General features: G+C 47.0%; 1 protein-coding gene across 1 annotated transcript in view; it reads right to left on the bottom strand.

The window, feature by feature from the left end:
- Positions 1-23559, bottom strand: part of LOC108287505 (serine/arginine-rich splicing factor SR45) — a 1472561-nt gene that overhangs the window by 1211785 nt on the left and 237217 nt on the right. The window contains exon 4 of the mRNA XM_017505949.2: positions 20117-20155. Coding sequence (XP_017361438.1) covers positions 20117-20155 — 39 coding nt within the window. The remainder of the gene's footprint in view (positions 1-20116; positions 20156-23559) is intronic.

Genomic DNA, 23559 nt, shown 5'->3' with positions numbered 1-23559 from the left:
ACCATCACCATCACACCCCCACCACCATCATCTTCACCATCATCACCATAATCCTCCATTATCATCGCCATCACACCCCCACCACCATCATCTTCCATCATTGACATCACTGATATCTTCCATCACCATCATCTCCCATAATCATCATCATCTCCATCATCTGCCATCACCATCATCTTTCATCTCCATCATCTTCCATCATTATCCATCATCATCACCATTATCTTCTATTATCATCACCACCACCAGTACCACAACCACCATCATCAACACCACTATTACCTTCCATCATGATTCCACCACTGTCTTCACCATAACTGTCACCTTCTCCCCACCACCACCACCACCGCCACCATCACCATAAATCTCCATTATCAGTACCATCACCACCGTTACCACCCTGATCATCATCACCATCATCATCACTCCCACCACTATCATTATTTCATTTCAGGGAGATAATGCATATGAAGGGCAAAGCATACTGAGGGCAAGCAGAGGGATGACAAAGCTTCTCATGCCTAGAAGGTAGACATGAGCTCCACCATCCTGGAAGACATAACCTTTAGTTGTGCCTTGCTTCTTAGCTTTCATCTGCTATGGTCTTGAGTACATTAAAGCATCCCAGGGATAGAAATACAGGTCTCAAAGTCCCGATTTCCTCAGAACACAGCCTCTGCACTTTCAAGAACAGAGATCAAGACCAACCAACCTTTCCAGACTTGAGTTTCCTGCAAGAGAGAAAAGGACCCAAGTCCTCACCCTCAGGGTCCACTCAATAATCTAGGGTGGCCCAGAGCCAACTCATGCTGCCAGCTCCTGCAAGACCTGAGACTCTCAGATCATCTTTGGTTCCCTCTTCCTCTCTCATATTTTTTCATCATTCCCCCATTCACTGAAAAACAATCACACATCTGCTCCATCACAGACTCTGTGCTAGGAACTCAATAAACGATAAACAACAAGATAGTTCTCCTGCCCTCAGGAATCCTTCAGTCCAGTGGGGCAGCCATACACTAGGCAGATAATTATGTAGTGACAGCTATAACGGGCCCCAGGAAGAACAAACACAGGGAGCTTGGATGGCATGGAATGGGGGTCAGACATAGTCTGGAGAACTCCAGGAGGGCTTCCTTGAGGATGTGAGATCTACACTTATCCCTGAAAGATGAAAAGGAATTCTCACAGATGGAAGAGGGAGATATTAGGCAAAAAAATTCTGGGAAGAACAGTTTGTGCAAAGGCCTTGAGGGTATTGGAGGGAACGGAGGCTCCACTGAGGCGAGCATTGAGGACGAAGGGAACGAGGTCTGAAACAGGCTGTCAAGGTGAAAGGGCTTCTGAGATGGCTGGGTCTTACAGGTCAAGTAAAGGAGTCTCAGGTTTTATTCTTAAATCTCCAGTAAGCTATTAAAGAAAAATTTAAGTTGAAAGAAAAAAAAAAAAAAACCACTGAGCTTTACCAGTGCTTGCTCCATGCTCAGAAATAGGTTGCTGAGTCTTGATGAGTGTCTTCTCCACCTCCCAGGAGTGGTCCGAGTGGAGCAGGATCATGAGTGGACCTGCATTCCCACATAGAGAGAGTACAAGAGTGAGACCTGATGGACAAGCCAAGCTAACAGGGGAAGACAGAGATGTCCTGGCATGTCCCCGTGCAGAGTATCATTTCCCCCAGATCCAGAAGACCTGTCAGATAACTGGCAGGTGGAGATTCCAAACACTTGCTGTCACTGCATAGACCTTCTTCCATCTGGCTCCCCCATCTGCCCATGCCAGGGAGTCCACAGTCAAATCATACTGCTCTGCACAATGACGGAGTTGAATACTGACGTCTTCTGGGAGAACAAGTCCTCACTGGACCTCTCCGCTTCCCTTTTCTTGCTCGGAAGGCCAGACATCCAAGCTGGACATCAGATGGAGAACAGGAAGCAACGTGGAACCCCCTTGTCCTTCCCTTCAAACGTTCTCTTCTTCATGGGCAGTTTCAGGACATGAGATGACCCTTGATGGAACGCTAAAGTCGTCTTTCACTTTGGCAATACTGCAGTCAAGGCTCCATCAGTGGGACTTTGTAAGGGAGGCAGTCTGAATTGAAGAGCATTTTTAGAGGGTTTTAAGTGTTATTACTTTAAGGAATGACTGGAATAAAGCAGTTCTCAGAGGAAGTGCTTCAGGGGAGAGAAAAGAATTGTCAAAATTAGAATAAATAATTGGGAAGCAGGGAGAGAGGAGACGAGCTCATACTGAACTCTGACTAGGAGCTGGCTGCTTTGCAGAGCCTGTCTCTTAATTCTCACAATAATCTTATGATGTGGGAATGATTATCATCTCCATTTTGCAGATGGAGAAAATGAGGTTCAGGAGGAGAATAGCATCCTGAAAATCATGGTGTTCCGTAACAGAGAAGGAACCTGATTGCGTATCTATCTCAGTCTGAAACCCATGGTCATTCTTGTGCCCCCAGACAGGGCACACACTCACAAGCACTTCTGAAGTTCTGGACGGTGTTTAAGAAAATGCCCTGAAAGAGACCAAGGGTAACAGAATCTCACAGTCAAAAATGTGGGCTTCAGACCCGGGCTGCCTGGGCAAGTTATTAACCTTGTTAAGCCTCAGTTTCTTTTATCTGTGAAATGAGGACAATGGTGCCTTTCTCCTTGAGTTATAATGAGGAATGAATATTAAAATCCACTTATGTCCCTAATTACGGTACATGGCATTTATTATGGGTTTCATGTATGTTAGCCATTGTCACTGTTACTGTCACAGTATAACATCATGTATCTAATTGTGGTAGACAACCTCTAAAACGGTACCCGATGATTCTACGTCTTGGTATTCATGCACTTGTAGAGTCCTCTTCACCTCAGTAATAACTGAACTTACTTTTTTGTTTCTGAGACAGGGTCTCTGTCACCTAGGTTGAGTGCAGTGGCATAATCATAGCTTACTGCAGCTTCGAACTGCTAGGCCTATGGGTGTGTGCCACAATGCCCAGCTAACTTTTTTACATTTTTCATACAGACAAGGTCTCGGTATATTGCCCAGGCTGGTTTTAAACCCCTGGCCTCAAGCAATCTGCCCGCCTCAGCCTCCCAAAGGGCTGGATCACAGGCATGAGTCAGTGTGCCCAGCCTGACTTATTTCTAGTGAAATGAATGAAGCAGAGGGAATGGGGTGTCACTTCCAAGATTAGGTTATTTTTAAAACATCCTGTGGCTTCTGACTTGGGTGACCTCTGTCACTCATTTGCTGTAAGAGAAGCCAGCTGCCAAGATGTGAGCTGCCCGCTGGAGAGGTTTGTGTGGCAAGCAACTAGTATCTCCAGCTGACAGCCAGAAAGACCTGAAGAGCTCTGTCCAGCCAGGCTCATGGGTGAGTTTAGAAGCAGATCCTCCCCAGTCAGGCCTTGAGTGAACTGCAGTTCCAGCTGGTACTTTTGTTTTTTGTTTGTGTTTTTGAGATAGGTGTCACTCTGTTTTCCAGGCTGAAGTGCAGTGGCACAATCACAGCTCACAGGCTAGTCTCAAACTCTTGGGCTCATGCAATCCTTCTGCCTCCACCTCCCAAAGTAATGGGATCACAAGTCTGAGCCGCCATGCCCAGCCCTGGCAGGCATCTTGATTACAGCCTGTGAGAGACTCTTAAAACAGGGAACCCTGCAGAGCCATTGCACAAATCCCCACCCGCAGAAGCCATGAGATAATAAATGTCTGTTGTTTTAAACCACGAAGTTTGGGAGTAATTTGTTACACAGCAATAGATAACTAATACACTCATCCATATTTGTATTCACCCAACAGGGCTTTGCTTTATCAGCAGATCAGAAGGCGAATTTCAGCTCCAATCCCAACTACAGCATTAGAAAAGACAAATTGGCATATCCAGAGGTAGCGAGTTCACTGTATTTCACACTTCGAAACGCGGAGCCCGACAGCCATGGCAGCTGGGATAGACAGGAAGCTATCAGTCTACAAAGTAAAATCAGAAGGGTGTGGAAATAAGACACAATTAGATCTGGAAGGAGCTTTAGAATTCCAAAGCAACTCCAGTTTCCATCTTACAGATGGGAGAAAAAATGCCTAATAAGGTTAGTCAAGCAATATTTCCTCTGGGGGCAAGCGTGGGAAAGAGCAGCAGTCAGACAGGCTGAGACCAAGTGTGTCTTGATCGGCTAATGATGCCTGCCAAGAGCACAGAAGAGCGTGAAGTGGGGGTGCGCGCCACATGTCTGCCGTCCTTGCTACTGGTGCTTCCAGAACTGCAGAAGGAAAAGCGGCTCTGTCCCACTGTGGAAACCCAAGCCATCAAGGACCCTGGACTCTGAGGATGAGAATATCTGCATCACCCCCAACCCAAAGACATGCTTTATAAAATGCTTTCAGGACTTCCCCACCCAGGGCTACAGATGGGATAGAAGGCACTCTGTGGGGTTCAAACTCTGTGACATGCACGTGTTTTGTTGACTGTGATAGATGACAGTTTGTATCTGTCCTATAAAGTCCCCACTCAGAGAAAATTCAAAGGGATAGAAAGAGAGACTTCTAACCCATAAGCTGCTTAGAGTCTCCAAAGAATAAGGGTTCTTTCCTTTTCACTTGCCCTCAAGGATCTGGAAAATATCCCCCTCCCAGAGCAGGAAATGAATGCCCCATTTTATTTACATCAGGTTGATGATATGCTCCTCTCCCAGGAAAAGCCATTTGCCCAGAGGCAGTACCCGGATAGCCCACCAGCACCCCTTCTTTGTGCAAAATAGCAGCAGGTTTAGAAGCAAGGATGGTAGGTACAGAGCACATAACACTGCCCCCCTCCATTCTCTGCCTCATGCCCCTGGCAGACATCCTTAATCAATCAAGACATTCCTTCCTAATGAACCTGAATGCGGTCTCAGAAGCTATGTAAACACAGCACTTCAAGCAGTCCCCACAATTGATCGGCATCAGCATGAAAAATTAGATTTGCATTAAGTGCCTGCTTTGTCTTTCTTCCTTGCTCAGACGCTGACTTCTGCACCAGGCGGCCCTGGCTGTCTTCCCTACCCAAGCTTCACCCATGAAAAGTTGCACCTCACGAGCCAGCCCCACCTGGGCTGGAAGAGGCAGGAGAAACAGCCAAACATACGTCTTCCCATCTTCCCCTTGGGCTGGAAGGCAAAGTCCCTGCCTCCCAGTACCGAATGGTGTGCATCACACTCCTTCAGCTGGCAGGAAACTGATGACAAGTGCCATCCCAGTCTGTAACTGGGGAGATAAGAAGGCCTGAGCCGCCTGACCCCAGATACTGTATGGCTGATCCGGACCAAGAGGTCATAAATCCCGGGACTTGAAAGATTGTGACGATGATAAGTGATGGCTCATGTGTTCGTCACATGAGTCGCCATGGTGACAGTCCCTCCTGTAGGATCCTTACGTGGACAGGGTCCCTGTCATCGCTACCTAAAAAGAGGCTGTTTCGGACAGAACTGTATTCCCCCAAAATGAGTGTATTCCAGTTCAAAGTCCCAGTACTTCAGAATATGACCATATTTGGAGACAGAGTGTTTAAAGAAGTAACTAAATTGAGATGAGGCCGTTAGGATGGGCCCTTATTCCATCCTACTGGCATCCTTTGATTAGGACACAGACACACAGAGGGAAGACCACGTGGAGACATGGTAAGAAGGAGGTCATCTGCAAGCCACAGAGAGAGGGCTCAGAAGGAACCAACCTGCTGACACCTTGGTCTCAGGCTCACAGCCTCCAGAATGACGAGAGAGTGCAGCTCTGCTGTTTAAGCCACACAGTCCATGGTGCTTTTGACGGCAGCCCCCGCAAACCAATCCAAGAGCTGACCATGAAATTTTAGGAAAAGTGAGGCGCCTGCTGTCTTCTTTCCCAGGACAGGACAAGTGGCCATGATCAAGCATCTGTGCATCACGTATACATTAAAGAAAACAGCACAACTTTTATAGCTTCATGTCTCAAAAATACAGACAGGTATTAAGAAGAAAACAAAAAAACGTTCCAGGAACTCACTACCGTAATAAACTCTGCTCACACTGAAAACACACTGGGTTAGACAATTCAAATAGTAATGAAAGATACAAAAGGCCCTGTTCTCCCAGTCCATCAGCCCAGCCCATTTTAGTTTCCAATGGCTTTCTTAATTCCTTCTAGAAAATTCCAAGCAAACAGGTCATGGGAATCAACAACAACCCCAACACTGTGCTGGGGTGAAGATACTCAATTGAAGACCCCAGTCCTGCCTTGGATGACACCAGCGTAATGAGGAAGCCACACATAAAAAGAAAAATCAACTCCACACTTTGTGATATGGGAAGTGCCCCCGCAGAGGTTGTGAAGACCCATCTAAGCGCAAAGAACAGGCACAAACTAACTCCTTCACTTCCAACAGCAAGAGTCTGAGTATTTTTAGAGCTAGTAGACTCGGGTGGGGTAACAGGCACTCACATTCAGTGTTCCGACTGTGTAGGTGGCTGCAACCTGCATGAATGCTCAGACTTTAAACGGAGCATTCTACCTCCAGGGTATGCACTCCATGGATTTCCCTGCAAAATATGACAAGATATGTGGCAATAACGTTTCACTGAAATATTGCTTCTAAGAGCGAATCAGTGGAAACAGCCCAACTGTCAAGATCAAACAGGTCATGGTACATGCCCATGATGACATACTATGCAGCCACTGAGAAGAAAGACACAGAACTGTTTCTGCTGATCTGGAAAGGGCTCCAAGATACAAGAGGAAGGAAAAATATCCAGTCACAAAAGAGGGAGTTACAAATGGTCACTCTGGTATTAATGTTTAAGGCTACATGTTCACGCTCACATACACACTAGCATAGCCATGGGTGAATTTTCTAGAAATAATTAAGAAAGCCATTGGGAACTGAAATGGACTGGGCTGATGGACTGGGGAAATAGGGCATTTTGTACCTTTCGATACAATTTGATAAAACTTTCGATTTCGTTACATAAAAATGTAGTCACAGTTTAAATGTTGGCTTTGTAGAGAGACTTCCTCCGCCCTCATTATCTTCTATCATGGCCTCTGTTTGATTTCCTTCATAGCACTTAACAGATTTTGGCGCTGTCATTTGACTGGCTTGTTGCCAATCAAATGACGTGTTTGCTGTGTTTGCTCTCCTCTCTGTCCCTAGAACAAGCACAGAGAAGTCAGGTGATTTGCCTGAGGCCACACAGCTAGGAGAAGATAGAGATGGGGTTTGAACCTCTCTGATTCCAAAGCCATGCCGAGGACTGATACCAGAGTGGCCAAGCATTTTCAGCGGCAGCAGGGTTTCTTCTGGTACTGAGTTCACAGAACGTTTTTTGGTTTCTTCTTAATACTTGTCTGTACTTTTGAGAAAGGAAGCTGTAAAAGTTGTGTTGTTGTTTTGTTTTGTTTTTAATCTATACATGATGCACAGATGGGTGAGGTGTTTCTGGATGTGTAATAACTGTGGGTGTGCTTTTATCTCATCCGCTTAGGGACCTTGGAGAGATATTAGGAGACAATCCCCCACTGGCTTTGACCCCTGGTCAAAGGCTTCAAGACACGTCATTAGTGATTCTACAGAGCACAGCAGAGATTCTTTTATGCATCTCTGGTTGAAAGAAAACCCAGATCACAAGTCATTCTGTGAATCTGAGATAGCTTTCCTCTCTGGGGAGGAGACCCGCCACCTGAGCCTGTGAGCCACCCTGGACTGGAGCCCAGCAGGGCTGGATGAAGAACACAAGCTTCTGACCCTGACCGGGAGAAAGACATGCCTGTAGGCAAGGAGAAAGGTAAAGCTCTCGACCTCCGGAGGGGTGGGCGGGAGAGAAGGGAAGGACCCTGGACACTGAAGACCCATCTGCCACTGCATCTGAGCAAAATGCCTGGTGGCAAACAGGAAGCAAACTGGAGCTCAAGGAACATTTCAGGGAGTCCAAGGACATGCCTGTCCACCATGAATACAGGAAGCAGGGCAGAAGTAATTTTTTTCTTTTTTTTTTGAGATGGAGTTTCACTCTTGTAGCCCAGGCTAGAGTGCGATAGCGCAATCTCAGCTCACTGCAACCTCTGCCTCCCGGGTTCAAGCAACTCTCCTGCCTCAGCCTGAGTAGCTGGGATTATAGGTGCCCCCTACCACACCCAGCTAATTTTTGTATTTTTAATAGAAACAGCATTTCACCATGTTGGCCAGGCTGGTCTGGAACTCCTGACCTCAGGTGATCCATCTGCCTCAGCGTCCAAAAGTGATGGGATTACAGGCGTGAGCCACCACACCTGGCTGGGGAGAAATAATGTTAAGGAAACAACACCCCAACTGCAGCTCAGCCTTGGCGTGGCTTTGCAAGGGAGGCCTTTAGAATCAAAGAGAATTCAAACCCCATCTCCACCTTGTCCTAGCTGTGCAGCCTCAGGCAAAGCGCCTGACTTCTCTGTGCTTACAGTGTTTGTTCTAGGGACACAGATGAGCAGCAAACAGGGCAAACACGTCATTTGATTGGCAGCGAGCCAATCAGATGACAGCACCAAGATTTGACAAGGGCCATGAAGGAAATCAAACGGAGGCCATGACAGAAGATAAAGAGGGCCAAAAAAGGCTCTCTGCAAAGGCAACGTTTAAACTGTGACTGCATGTTTATGTAATGGAATAAGCCATCTCTCACCCCTTGTGGCAGCCACGGTCCTAGACGGGAACAGATGGCATGTTCAAATTAAGATAATTTGTGAGGAAATTAATAAAAGGACTATTCATAAAGGTATGGGCAGGGGGTAAGGGAACCACAAGTTATAATCTGGTGCCCTGCAGCTAGTGATAGTGAGGGTCCCAGCTCTGCCAGACCCACAAAGAGGGTTGCCTGACAGCAGCAGAGATCTCAGCTTCGGAGCATAGCAGCCCGTGGGAGGGAGCAAGGCCTCTACATGCCCTCTTTTCTCCTCCCTCCTCTGGTAACACACTATGGCTCCCTATTGCCCAAACCCAATCAGAAACCAGTGGGCAAAGGTGCCTGGTGCCGCTGTCTACACAGGAAAGCCTTCCAGGGCACAATGAACGGTGAAGAAGAGCGGAATCTTGGTCTGTAGTGGTAAGCAGATGCTCCCCATTCGTTCCCCTTCTGCACATCTGAATCTCAGGCTGCTGTATTAGGGTCGGTAGCACTTCTAATCCTGATTCCATAAGGCCAATGAGAGTTACCTTGTATGTGTTTTATGTGTATGTGTTTAATTCTAAATGCTCGATGATTTGCTACAGCCACATTTCTTGCAAGGGGCTTTCACTGTCTAGCGCTTTAGATGTTCCAGGTAATCAGTAATGCTGCCGCTCTGACTCCAAATTAAATAACTGCACATTTATTACCCATTACTGGAAGCACACCAGGAACTCCCCCCTCCAGAAGTACAAAACCCCATGCTCAGAGCCTTCCTTCTCCTCTGCTAGCCCACTCTTAACCGTCTGGCACCTTGGATCGGACAGCGTGAATATCATCCAGCTTTTAGAACTCAAACTCCCTTTGCTGGTCTAACCTAAATTGGGATGAAAAATGCCAAGGCTCGGAAATTTACTCCGCCAAGCTGAGCCCTGAGGGAGGGCGTAACATTTGGCTGTGGAATCGGGGAATGTTTGGCTGCTTCTTTGTCATCTGCTCCTCCAAGGGAAGTGGGGGAACATAGAATTTCAGCTCCATGGTTTGTGGATCCCCTGCTCCCTCCCTACAGAGCCGCAGGAAAAAAAAAAAAAAAAGGAACGATCACCTAGAAGTGGGGAGTGAGGTGGGCCTCTGTGATATGTAATGAGAAGCAAGGAGAACTGCATTTGGGGCTAAGCAAGTTGAGCTTCACATCACGCCCCTTCTGTCTCAGCTAATGAAAAATATCATGCTAAGGGGCCAGGGAAGAACAATAGTGTCTGAGCCAGAATCCTCCTTCAGTGATCCCACACATCATTTTGCAAGTCTGCATTTCTAGGGGGTCTTTTCTGTGACCAGGAAGCTATAAAGCACCCGTAAGAAAAATCCATCCTAACATACACATCCATCAGAGGAGAAGAGAAACTGGCATGATATGCACCCCAACCCCCAGATAGGAAGCTTTGTAATCAGGGTAAGCAGCAAGATACTGACTACGGATAAAATACTATCTAGACAGAAATCAGAACGAACCCCATTAGTTGTCCCATCCCAACTCAGCTTCTTGCAGATTAAGAGAAACAGCCTGTTCAATTGCTTCAATCACTTATGCAAAGTAAGATCGTTTCCCAAATTGGAAGTGACAGTCTGGGCCACCTGGTAGGAAAGGCAGCCTGTCCCCAGGAAGGGCTGAGCATTTCTCTCCTAGCTCCTTGGGTATTTGCTTGGTCATCAGACAATCATAATCAAAATCATTACCCCCTCTCCAGCACGATCACCATCATCCATCTGCCAGTGTAGCAGGGTGTTGAGCACGAGTTTTCAGTCCCCCTGAAACCAGCTCTAAGGCCTGTGGCTATGGAAAAAATATAGGCACGAGGAATATCTTCAGCCTGGGCAACATAGCAAGACCCCATCTCTACAAATAATTTTTAAAATGAGCTGGATGCAGTAGCATGCACCTGTGTTCCAGTTACTGTGGAGGCTAATGTGGGAGGATCGCCTGAGCCCAGGCGGTCAAGCCTGCTGTGAGCCATGATTGCACCACCACACTCCAGCCTGGGCAACAGAGCAAGATCTGTCTCAAAAAGAAAATCAACCAAATGAAAAACCAAAATAGCTTATCAATGTGTGTTTTCTAAATCTGTATGCACAGATAACATCAGTTACAAAAAGTTTAATACATGCTATCATGGCTAGATGGAGAGGTAGACATTTTTATTAGAATAACTGGGAGAATCAGGTTGAGAACAGTTAACTTGGAGGGCTGCCTGGAAGAGGCAACCCTCCAGCCATCTCGGAGAAAGGATTCATGCAGAGGAAACAGGAGAAACTTGGAAGTGAAAGGTAGGGTCTGCACAAACCCTAGAGGCACCCCAGAGGCAGGGAAGGGAGGTGGTGGTTTGTGCAGAGATAAATTAGAAGGCATCCATGGAGCAAATAATATTAAACATATACCTTATCTTCACCAAGTAAACACCAGACATTACTCAAAACACGATTTACCTCACTTTGCTTAAACTCCACAACGACCCAGTAAGATGGGCACTGTTACACCTGTGAACGCCAGGGCCGAGCTTCCAATCGAGGCAGTTGTCTTCAGAGTCCACTTGCTTGACCACTACATTCCTTGAGTGAGGAATGAGCTCAAGGTCCAGTGAAAACAAGGCCAATGAGTAGGCAGCACGACTGTTTCTGGAATAATGGAGAGTCTTGTGATCACATGGAGGCAGGAACAGCAGCCTCTGCCTCTCCAGTTTGGAGCTTATAAGAAATGTCACGTTCTACTCCAGATTTACTGAATCAGATTCTGCACTTTATTATTTTTTAACTGACAAGTAAAATATGGCATATATTCGTGGTATATGACATGATATTTTGCGATATGTGTACACTGCAGAACAGCTAAATCAAGCTACGTAACATACGTGTTGCCTGATCCTGCCTTTTAACAAGGGTGCCCGGGGGCTCTGTCTACACATTAAAATGTGAGTGATGCTGGTCTCAAAGTCTGGGGTCAACAATGTAAATCTAAGACAAGAAGGGGACCCTCCGGGTGGAAACGGGGCAGGCAGGAGCCTGGATGAGCTGCTTGGTGTGAATACATTTTTCAACGCCGTGTACACTTGGCAGCAGTAATTCTGACAGAGGAACAAAACAGCCATATTAAGAGCTGCAGCCGCACTCTGGAGGCCAAGGCAGGAGGATCACTTGTACACAGAAGTTTGAGGCTGCAGTGAGCTATGATCGTGCCACTTCACTTGCGCTCTAGCCTGGATAACAGAGCAAGGTCTCGTCTAGGGGGAAAAAAAAAAAAAAAAAGCTACAGCCAGGTCCAGGCACTCATGGGTCTGCCACTTCCTCAGACATGTGGCTTTGGGCATATTATGAAATCTGAAACACCACCTTCACCATTTGAACAGTGGAAGCAAAGGACTGGCTCCTCCCTGGGTTGTCACAAAGATTAGGTGAGAAATTCTATATGTGGTACTTAAGCACAGCGCCTATTAAATATTAACCCTCCACATAAATACTACCTATTAATATACCCATGTCAAAATTATAAATTATTGACATTAAGCTGGCTCCGAAGGTTCTGATTACAGTTGACAATGCCTAGGAAGACGTTGGAAGAAGGTGCAGAAAAATGCAAAATGCAGCTGAGCTAAATTTCCTTGTCCTATCTGGACAGAATTTAAAGCTGTCATTTCATTCTCGACTTTGAATCTTAGAGAAACATGGGTTAGGGCAGCCTTTTCAGAAGCACTTCAAGGCTCAACTTAAATCGCATGTAGAATTAATAGCAGGATGCCTACCTTCAAATCAGCAGGTAAGATAAAAGCAAATTTAACAGACTCTACAGAGCAAAGAACAGAGAAAACAAATGAAGCAGCAAGGAAAGTCATTGTAAGAAATAATTTTTTAAATGACAGAAGATCAAACATATCTATTATGGCAAATATATTTGCACTAAATTCCTCTACTAAAAGACTAGGATTCTCAGACTGGCTGAATAAACAAAATCCATCCATGTGCCACCTCAAGAGACACCTACAACAAAATGAAATTTTACAAAATGAAGCATGTCTAGGCCTACCCATGGCAAACAAAGAAAGACTGGAGAACAATGCCGGTTTCAAAAACCCAAAGCAGGAAGCATCAGACATGCTCAAGATGGTCATTTTCTATGAATAAAAGGTTCAATCCATAGCCAATGCTAGTCAATAAATAGCCTTTATGAGTCAGACGGCATGGGCTCAGAATATGTACAGCACAACGCTTGGCCAGTACGAAGAAAAACGAACAGAAATACACTAACTCTAGGAGATCCTAACCAACCTACCTTCCAAGAAAAATAAAGAACCCCATGCTCCCTCATGCTTATAAAATAAATAAGGTTTGTCACACATAGAGCATGTCTTCACAAATGTCCAAGGGGTATTTTTTAAACACATGTTAATGAACAAGTTAAGCTTTAATGAAGTCCCTTCAGCAGGTTCTGTAAAGTCTACTTTCTCGGCCTTATGTAAGTGGAAGTTCATTTTTAAATTGTACCGTTGTGACAAGTTCCTAATGCTTAGAAGTTCATAAGCACCTGACTGATGCTGTAGTTGAATAACAGGTAGGGTTCGAATAAACCAAGATGGAGTAATTCCAAGGAAATTCTTATTTGCTTTGGAATATGGTCACAAACTCAGGAAAATGCAGCCAGGCTTGCCCATTTGTCTGTCTGTCCATCCATCCATCTACCCATCCCTTCACCCATTTATCCTTCCTTCCTTCCATCCATCCATACTCATCCACCCATTCACCTGCCCATCTATCCATCCACTATCCATCCACCCATCACCCATCCATTCATCCATCCCTCTACCCACTCTTCCTTCCATCCATCTACCCACCCACCCTTACATCTATCTTTCCATCTATCCACCCCTCCTTCCTTCCTTCCATCCATCTACCCACCTACCCGTACATTTATCCTTCCTCCCACCCACCTTCCTTCCTTCCATTCATCCACCCATCCACCCACTTACCTTTCCATCCATCCTTCCACCCATCCTTCCATTCATCCATCCAATCATTCACTCATCCTTTCATCCATCCATCTATCCATCCACCCTTCCTTCCTACCTTCCTTCTATCCATCCACCCACCTACCCTTCCATCCATCCTTCCATCCATCCACCCTTCCATTCATCTTTTCATCCATTCATCTACCCATCCTTCCACCCGTTCATCCTTCCATCCATCCATCCATGCAGTGTACATCATCTACTCTCAACTAAGTACCACACAAGGTGCTGGGGATGGAATAAAACCATGAGGCACTGCTTACTAGGAATGTTACAGACACAGAGCCATGCGAAAAATAACGAATAAGTAGAGAACATAATTAAAAATAGGTAGGATGATAAGAAATGAGACATCACAGTGTAACAGGAGTAATGAGGTGTCAGGGAAGGTCTGTTTCTCACCCGACAAATATTTATCAGATGTTCCTTATATGACATGCCCAGGAGCTATCACAGTGAATGAGACATATTTCTTAGGAAGCATATATTTCAGTGGGAAGAAATCACGTAAATAAACATGAGAACAAAAAGGAGTATTATTTCAGATCATGCTAAGTGCCATGGAAAAGATAAAACAGGGAATGGAAAAGGGCATATATGGGCCAGGACAGTCATCGAAGGCTCCTCGGGAGGAGGGACGTTGGCTCTGAGAGCCTCGTGGACCAAGGCAGGGGCAGAGGCGATGTCAGAAAGGTGACTGAGGCCAGCTCATGTCAGTGTCAGGCTGTCTGGATGTAGCCTGACAACAAGAGGAAGCCGTGGGACTTTAAGTAGGAGTTTCATGTGTTTCTGCTTGAGCCCCTAAGACACCATGAGTTCCTCTGGGAGCCAGACACCCTTCTAAGCCAAAGTTACCTATGCAGGCAGGCATGCAGCTTCCATGGAGGATCAGAAGGCAACTCCTGCTCTAATTACGCCGGTAATTATGAGCTGACACTTGCTGAGCAAGAAAGAACATTCCTTCTGTTAGGAAATGATCACTGGGAAGCCAGTCCTCGCCTCTCAAACAGAGAAGGCGCTGTGCATTTACAAACAGCTGATGAAAGAAGGCGAGACCCAGTCCAGATGGGGAGCACAGAAATCACTCTAAGAAATAATTAAGGAGCCCGGAAGATGAGGAGAAGATTCATTCCAGCATGCACATGGACCCTCCTGGTCCCTAGGGCAGCATTAACAAGAGCAAATACTCCCCAGTCAGTCCGACCGAGATTTTAATCCCTGACCTGTCTGTGGTGAGCTGGGAGACCTGGTAGCCTGGAACGGTGATTTGCCTCTCTGACCCTGAGGCTCCTTACCACGTGCAAATGGGTTTAATAATAATCTTTCTTGCAGTGGGGGTGGGCGCACAGCACTGGGAGGATTACATGCGATTGCGTTTGTAAGGTTCCTGGAACACAGTAAGTGCACAAGCAATGCCGGGCCCTCCTCTGCAGGCTTCCCTGTGCCTCGTGGGTAGAAGCTCTGGAGTGGGGAGGAAGGGAAAGAGAACAAAAGGGAGGGCGCTGTCAACCACAGAGGTTATTATGCTCCCTGGCGATGCTGGAAGGCAGGGAGAGAGCCGTCATAATAAGATTCTCACCCCATTTTCCGTGTGACGGCAAATAACAGAGATGAGAAAAGAGCATCCGTCAGAGCTCACAGAGAAGGCAGACAAGGCAAGGAGATCAAAGGAATAAATCCATCGCAATCTGAAAAACAGCCTGCCTGCTTTCATCTTTCTGGGAGGTGACGCAAGGACCCACACTCCAGCCAAAAACACACTTTATTCCACCCAGACTGTGCAGAGCAGGGCTGAGGGTAAGGCAGCTTCCAAAACAGACCCCTTGGGGATAATACATCTTCTCCTTGGTCTGGCCACATCTTGCCAGGACCTTGATCCCCACTCCAGGCTAAGCTCTAGAAATATACCCCTGCCAGGGAGATTTATCCATTTTAAAAGGTCAGAGAATTACTGTCACTGAAGCTTGGGCACGGAGCAGGTGTAAATATTCCCGAGGTCCCACGAGTGCTTTATCATACTCAGCAGTGAGGAAATGCGGTAAGCTGGGCCTTGGGGAAGTTCCTTCCCAGACAGACCACGTAACTACCCTGGTGCCTGGAGAGACAGGGAGTTCTCTGGGGGTGGGGACCTACCTGCCCATGCTACCTTTATCACCTTTTTCTCTCTCTCACCTGGGAAGGGTCTCATCTCCAGCTTCCTGGGCTGCCTGCAATGCCAGGGACCTGGATCCTCCCTGTCCAGTTTTACAGAGCGTCTCTCAGAGGGAAAAAGGACACCACTCAACAGACTCCCACCTCAACCCAGTCACTGAAATACGGAGAAGGCAGAAGTGCAGGGCCAGTTAAAAAACAACCATCGCCTTAACGGTAGAGACTGGATCACCTGTTTTCCAATATGCTGGTTCCTGAGCCTCTCTTCAGAGAGGAATGGAATACCATTTCCTCAATAGGAATTCCCATTTTCTCACATCCGACTAAGAACTTTTCAGCATCTCAAGATGCTCTGGGGACTGTGTGGATCTGGGAAAGCTGGAATTGTAACGAGGTTTTTAAAAATAATGAGGCCTGGCACAGTGGCTCACGCCTGTAATCCTAGCACTTTGGGAGGCTGAGGCGGGTAGATTGCCCCAGGTCAGGAGTTTGAGAACAGCTTGGCCAACATGGTGAAACCCTGTCTCTACTAAAAACACAAAAATTAGTCGGGCGTGGTAGTGCATGCTTGTTAATCCCAGCTACTTGGAAAGCTTAGGCAGGAGAATCACTTGAACCCAGGAGGCAGAGGTTGCAGTGAGCTGAGATTGCGTCACTGCACTCCAGCCTGGGCGATGAGCGAAACTCTGTCTCAAAACAAAAATAATAATTAATCACTGCACTGGTATGAAAAATGCTGATGCTTTCAGGAAGCCCGGAGAAGCCTCCAGATGTAATCGGAGGGTTCCAGGCTGCAGAGACAAATAGACCAGGGTTCAAATCCCAGCTCTGCCACTTACAAGCTGTGTGACTATGGACAGGCTACCTCACCTCTCTGGGCACCTGCTCCCCATGGTAGAAAAAGACAGATGATGAGACCCAGTTGCTCAGGTGCTACAGGGGTTTAGGCTGATGGATTATTGTATGGCTCCTGGCTGATGCCCCCTGAATCATTATTATTTGGTTAAGTTGCTTTTGTCGGCCCTGAGATATGAAGAGAGACTGAGAGACACAGAGAAAGAATGTGTGCATGTGTATCTGGGTCAAACACCCTATCAACAAACCAACTCAATCAAAAGGCCCAGCAACTGCACAGACTTTCCAAAGTTTAGAGGTTAAGAGGCTACAGTGGGAAAACAGGGCATACCACGGACCAGGAATGGACACACTTGGTCCCTCTAGATGAGAAGAGCCTGTCTCCCTTTCCCTCTCCCTCCTACCTCCTCTTTGCCCAAGCCCAGTGCATAGCCTAGAACAAGTTACCCAGGGCTGATGTTCCACATGCATGATGGCGTGGTGGTTGGAAACACAGGCAAAGGCCGGTCTTGAAGGCTTCAGACCTCGGCTCTGTTCCTCACTCTGGGAGCTCTGGGAGAAACCTTGCTGAGTCTGTTTCCCTTTGTTAAAAGGCGGTGTCAATCTGGCAGCTCCTTAATAAGTTAAACAGAATTACTGTATGGCCCAACAATTCCACTCCTAGGTAGATACCCACAAGAACCAAAAACAGGAACTCAAACAAGTACCTGGACACAAATCTTTATAGCAGCATTCTTCACAACAGACAAAAGGCAGACACAACCCAATTTTCTATGCCTGGATGAATGGATCATCAAGTGGTCTTGCCTTACAATGGAATATTATTCAGCCATAAAAAGGAGAGAATGCTACAATATGAACAAACCTCAAAAACATTATGCTAAGTGAAAGAAGCCAGACACAGAAGACCACATACTATATGATTCCGTTTATATAAAATACCCAGAAAGGTAAATCCGCAGGGGCAGAACACAGATTCACCATTGTCACCGGCTGCGGGATGGAGGAAGGAGGGGACGTGACTGCTTAATGGTCATGAGGTCTGCTTTGGGGGTGATGAACATGTTTTGGAACTACATAAAGGTGTGGTGGCACGACATTGTGAATGCGCTAAAAACCACTGAGCTGTTCACTGTAAAATGGCTAACTTCATATTATGTGTATTTCCATTATAAATTGATTGACAAGGAGGGAAACAATGGCACCCTCACTCAGGCAGTATAGAAAGAAGCGATGAACACATGTGAATAGGCACCTGGGCTAATTCCTGGCCGGTTCTAAACCCCCTCGAACACTTTGTTAGATGCTTCCTTGCTTTGTTGGCTTTTAACAGAGCCCACCTCCCAAACACCCAACTAGTCCTGAAATGACTTCTCCACCCATGGGATGTGTCAGGGGAAGAGCATAGGTGCCGGGATAATACTCCCCACAAAGAAAGGGGACTCCGAGAAGCTCCTGGCACTGTTAAATGCCTGAAGGCAGCTGCACCTGGGAGAACTCCTCTGCCATCTGCTCGATACTCTCCAAGGCAGCAGAGAGGAGGTAACAGGCAGGTCAGAGCTTGCCTGCTCTAGTACCTGCTTCCCAAGAAAACCTCTACTGGCCAGATACAGCCATCCCCACTAGGTCCTGCAGAAAGCAGAGTGGTTCAGGGTGACCACAGGATGGGCAGACATATACCAAGAGCACAGGCAAAGATATAAACACCTTCTGTTTTCAGTGCCCAGCCCTAGAAGCTAGGATTGAGCTAAGAGACTGGGCGGGAAGCCAACAACAGAATAAGTAGTGACCTCTATCCTGAGATGGATCCAATCTCCCAGGATCTCGAGACTTCTGACTATGTTTCTGATAAACCAGTCAACGTCAACACAAAGGTCAAGCGAAAGGTAGCTACTCAGCATAACGTTTTCAAGGTTCATCTAAATTGTAAAATGGATCACTGCTTCTTTCCTTTTTATGGCTGCATGATATTCCACGGCATAGATAGACCACATTTTATTTATCCATTCGTCCACTGATGGAGCTATTTCTCCTTTCTTGCTTCCACGAATAATGTCACTGTGATGATGTGTGTCCATGTGCTTGTTTGAGTACCTGTCTTCAGTACTTTTGGCTATATATGTGGGAGTGAAATTGCTGGGCCATATGGTAATTCTATGTTTAACTTTTGGAGGAACTGCCAAACTGTTTTCTAAGTAAAAGAAGCCAGACACAAAAGGTCACGTATTGTATGATTCCACTTATGTGAAAAAATTCAGAATAGGTAAAACCATAGAGACAGATTGCACGCTGGTGGTTGCCAGGGACTGTGGGGAGAGGAGAACTGGAGGGGAGACTGCTTAATGGGTACAGGGCTTTACTTTGGCATGATGAAAATGTTTTGGAAGTAGAGAGGTAGTGATTGCACAACACTGTGAATATACTAAGTGCTTCTAAATTGTTCATTTGAAAATGGCTAATTTTATGTTATGTGAATTTCACCTCAATACAATTTGTTTGTTTAAAACGCAGCTACACAAATTCTTCTGCCCGTAACTGGCAGCCAACAGGAAGAGCCTGGGGAAGGATGGACAGTAACAGGGATGGGAGGAGGAACAAGAGTGCACGGAGCATGCCCTAATCACCGCTCAAACGACAGCAAGCATAGATTCCGCCTCCCACAAAGCCTCCTTTGCCACTTAAACCATCTCCAATCCACTCAAGGGCCAGCCATATGATCCTCTCCAATCCCATTACAGAGGAAATTTACATAAGTAATAAAAAGATGCTGTCTTGACACTAATCATGGGGAAAAAAATTCTTGCATTTGTATTAATTTTCCTTCTCCGGTTTTAATTGAAGAGTGGATACAGCATCGTGGGGAAAATAAAAATCTTACTTCCTCTATCCAGGGCCATGTAGCTTCATTAGAAATTACATTAGTTCCTCATTAAGCAACAATAATAACGTAGAGTTGAAATCGATTTTAAAAAATGCATTGCCCCAAGGTATAGATCCGTTTGGTTCAATTATATTCTTACATGGCCAAGCTCTGGTACCTCCAGTGCTAATAAAATTGTGGCATAATGCCAGAATGTGGGCTTCCTTCACTCATCTTCAAAGCTCAATGATGAGTTATAGGCAAGCCCTCTCATCATCCCCAGTAAGAAGCTGTTTAAATGCCCACCCACTGCTCAACCCTGGCAAAACTGTCTTCATCTCTGGAGCTCATATGTTTAAGATACCAAGTACATTTGACCTCATGAGCCTTCCCCGATCAATTAGTAGTGACTGTCTTGCTAAGGGATGAACAGTACTGTGGTTGATTACAGATGTCTGTCCTGGGCAGTGAAGTTGCAAGGCAGTGATGCAAGATCTTTCCATTGCTTTCATTTCCACCAGACTTCACAGTCAGAACAAAAGGAGCACTTACCTGACCCTCGACCAGGCTGTATGGCAGGGACAGTAGATCCTGCATTAAAAAAAAGAGAGAGAGAGAGAAGAAATTGGAACAATTGCTTTTGCTTTGTTTTTCTCTTAGATTTAGAAAAGAATGTTTTATTCACTCATTCTAAAAATGTCCATTGAATGCCTAACGTGTCAGGCTTGTTGTAGGCTGTTTTTGACCACAAATGAGATGACAAATCCCTGCTATGGGACAGAAGGGAGATGGGGAGAACGTGGCAAATAAGGAAGCTAATAAATAACTATTAATAATAAAGATCAGATCAGAGTGGTAATTCCTGTGATGACTGACGTCACTCATCTTAATTCCTAACATGAGGGACGGAGTGGAGCATGACGGTGCTACTTTTGACTGGGGGGTCAAGGAGCACTGCGAGTGGAATGACAAGAGGGAGACTTCCATATGGAGGGGTTGCAGGTCACACACCCTGGACAGGCACAGGGGCAAGGTCCAGGAGGCAGCCCAGAGTAGCCAGGACCATCAAACCGAGTGACGGGAGAGGCAAAGAGATGACGTCAAGGAGGCAGGCAGGGACCAGAGCATATCTAGCCTTGCAGGTTGAGACACAGAGTTTGGGTGTTTTTCTAAGCAATATGGGAAACCACAGGAACGTAACATTTCTTTCTGAAAACACCCCAGCTCCTGAGCTAGGATTCCTAGTGGCACTTGCAGAAACCCTCGCTACCTCAAAGAAGACCTCGCTCTGGGAGTACTACCTAATTTCAGGCCCCCAGGAGTTGAAATGCCACCTCCTCCCCCACCAGGATCTGAACTCAGCCAAGCACCTCTGTTGGGTCAGACCCCCAACTCCTCCCCTCACCAAATGTAGCTCCCATAGGGTAGATCAACCCACACACATGCTCCCCTCGGTCTCAGAAGACTGGGTCAGTTCCTTGCACAGGAAGGACCCTGGCTTAGTCAGAATGGAAAGGGCCTGTTGCACAGACACTGTGGAACGTGAATCTGAGCCCCAGCCTGCCCCCAGCCAAGCATATGGCTCTTTAAGCTAAGAACACCTTCTCTTTCTTTCTCTCTCTGACCTAAGCTTATGTTTCTGCCATATTCCAGAACTGGGCAAGATGATTTCCCACCTCAAGTGGGAGAAGATACCATAGCTCCGCTTTTTTCTTGCCAAAAGTTCAGACCTGGCTGTCAGGGTCCCCATGGACTCTACCAGCACTTCCTCTTCCTTCCAAGCCAAGGACATTCCCCCAATACCAAGTGGTCCCAGCAAGGGCTCCAACGCAACAAGGTGCCCTGGGAGATTACCCACTGCAGCACCATGAAGACAGGGACCAGATGCACCTCTGCTCTGCTGCCCAAGGCCTCAGGCACAGCAGACCTGGCCATTCTGGAGAAAGTCACACTAAACCCTTGCTGTCCACCAATTGCTGGACACCAATTGCTCAGTCTCAGATTCCTCAGCCTACTTCACAGGGTGGAGATTCGATGAGACCACACATGCCTGGTCCATGGAAAAGCATTTAGCGAAGGCCTGAGTGTTAAGAGCTCTTATTACTATGCTTGTTCTAGGTCTTGGCGGAGCCCATGGCCATGAAATTAACAATGAACATGGGCTAGAGTGAGTCAGCTCAGTCTCAGCTACATGAAGAGGGGTCCTGAGGGGCATGACTTTGACCTACAGACACAATTTGGAAACAGGTAATCTGCAGAGCAGACGCTGGATACACACCTGGAGAATGAGGTGCTTCTCCCAGCCCTGTTCAAAGGCTGTGTTTTAAGCTGAACTACGCCCCCGTCCCACAAAATTCCTATGTTGGCAACCCCAACCCCAGGACCTCTGAAGGTAACTGACTTGGAGACAGGGCCTTTAAAGAGGCGACTGAGTTAAAACCAGGCTGTTAGACTGGGCGCTGATCCAGTCTGACTGCTGTCTTCATAAGAAGATGAAATTCGGACACACGCAGAGGTGTCAGAGACGCAGAAGCAGAGAGGAAAGGCCAGGTGAGGACGCAGCAAGGAGACGGCTGCCTGCCAGGCAAGGAAAGGGGCCTCAGAAGAAACCAATCCTGTTCTCACCTCAATCTTGGACTTCTGGACTCCAGAACTGAGAGAAATAAATGTGCTGTTTAAGCCACTCCATCTATACTACTTTGTTCTGGCAGCCTGAGCTAACACACACACCCGGGCACGCGTGGCCTTTCTCTCACCTCTGCTAGATGCAAAGGAGAGGGCTTGTGGTTCTCAAAGAGGGCCCTTCCCTCCTCCCAGTCTCCAGACCACTGTGCCAGCCCAGGCGGATCTCTGCCCTCAAGCTCCTAAAGGAGGTGCCTGCCGACCAGGGTCTGCACACAGGGGCTGAACAAATACAGATCTTCCTCCTGGGCTCCTAGAGCCAAACCTCCCCAGCCCCTCCTCCATCCACCGCACCTCCCCTTCACGGTCTCCAAGCCCTCCTGCTCTATTGCCTCCTTTCTTGGGACTCAGAAATGCACCCAGAGCTCACCACATTACTAACCATACAGCTTTGTTTTCTTTGCTTCTCGCCATCTGCTCTGCAGAGCTGAGCTCAACGCCGGAGACCTGATGGGGCCCAAATGGAGGAGGCCCCTCCTGGCCCCACAGTCTGGGGAGGAGCATACTGTACTGAGACAGCTGCAAAAATGCACATAAAGCTACAGCTCTGCAGAAGAAGATGAGCCAAGGGCCCTTGGTGCCCTGTCCTGTCATTTACTCTTCACTGCCTGGGTTCCCCACCCGCCCAGACAGCTAACTCCACAACCAGAATGCTCTGCAGTAACTCTCCCTTCTTCAAGCTCTGTCCTGTCCCCTCTGTTCTCTTCCTGAGGCATTTCCTCCTTTCTCTGTGCCTATCCCAGGAATGCCAATATCCCCTAGGGGCTGCCCTTTGCCCTCCCAGGGAACCATTTATCATGGCATCTGGACCCCAACGTCTACCTCACTGAGGACCCCTGACTGTGCAGGTCTAGCCTCAACTGCTCTCCTGAGCACCAGACTCAACTAACTGACCATCCTTGTGGCCTCTCCAGATGGTTGTCCCTCGGATATATCAACTCCACACAGGCCAAGCCAAGCTCTCCCCTCTCCTCAGCTGTGCCTCCTTCCCCTCCTGACACCCAGAAGGCATCTCCGTTTTCCCAGCCCATGGATGCTGGAGCCCTGGCACCTCCTGACTCCTTGCTCCTGCTGGTCCATCACAGAAATGTTGGTCCACCGCAGCTGTGCACAGCACGATGCTCCCAGGGCTGGCTGTGGCAATGAGAGGCTCTTAAGGCTACTGAACACCTCTCTTTGTGCTGCTGATGACAATTTGTCGGAAAGCAAATTCATTCAAAATAGACCTCCCACAGTGGTTGCATTTCTGGGTGTTGTAATCTTGGTTTTGCCATGAAGTAGGTCGGTTGGTCCATCTTTTTTTTTTTTTTTTT

The sequence above is a fragment of the Cebus imitator genome, unplaced genomic scaffold, assembly GCF_001604975.1.
Source record: "Cebus imitator isolate Cc_AM_T3 unplaced genomic scaffold, Cebus_imitator-1.0 Scaffold346, whole genome shotgun sequence".
Taxonomy (NCBI): domain Eukaryota; kingdom Metazoa; phylum Chordata; class Mammalia; order Primates; family Cebidae; genus Cebus; species Cebus imitator.
This window is presented reverse-complemented; position numbering and strand designations above follow the sequence as displayed.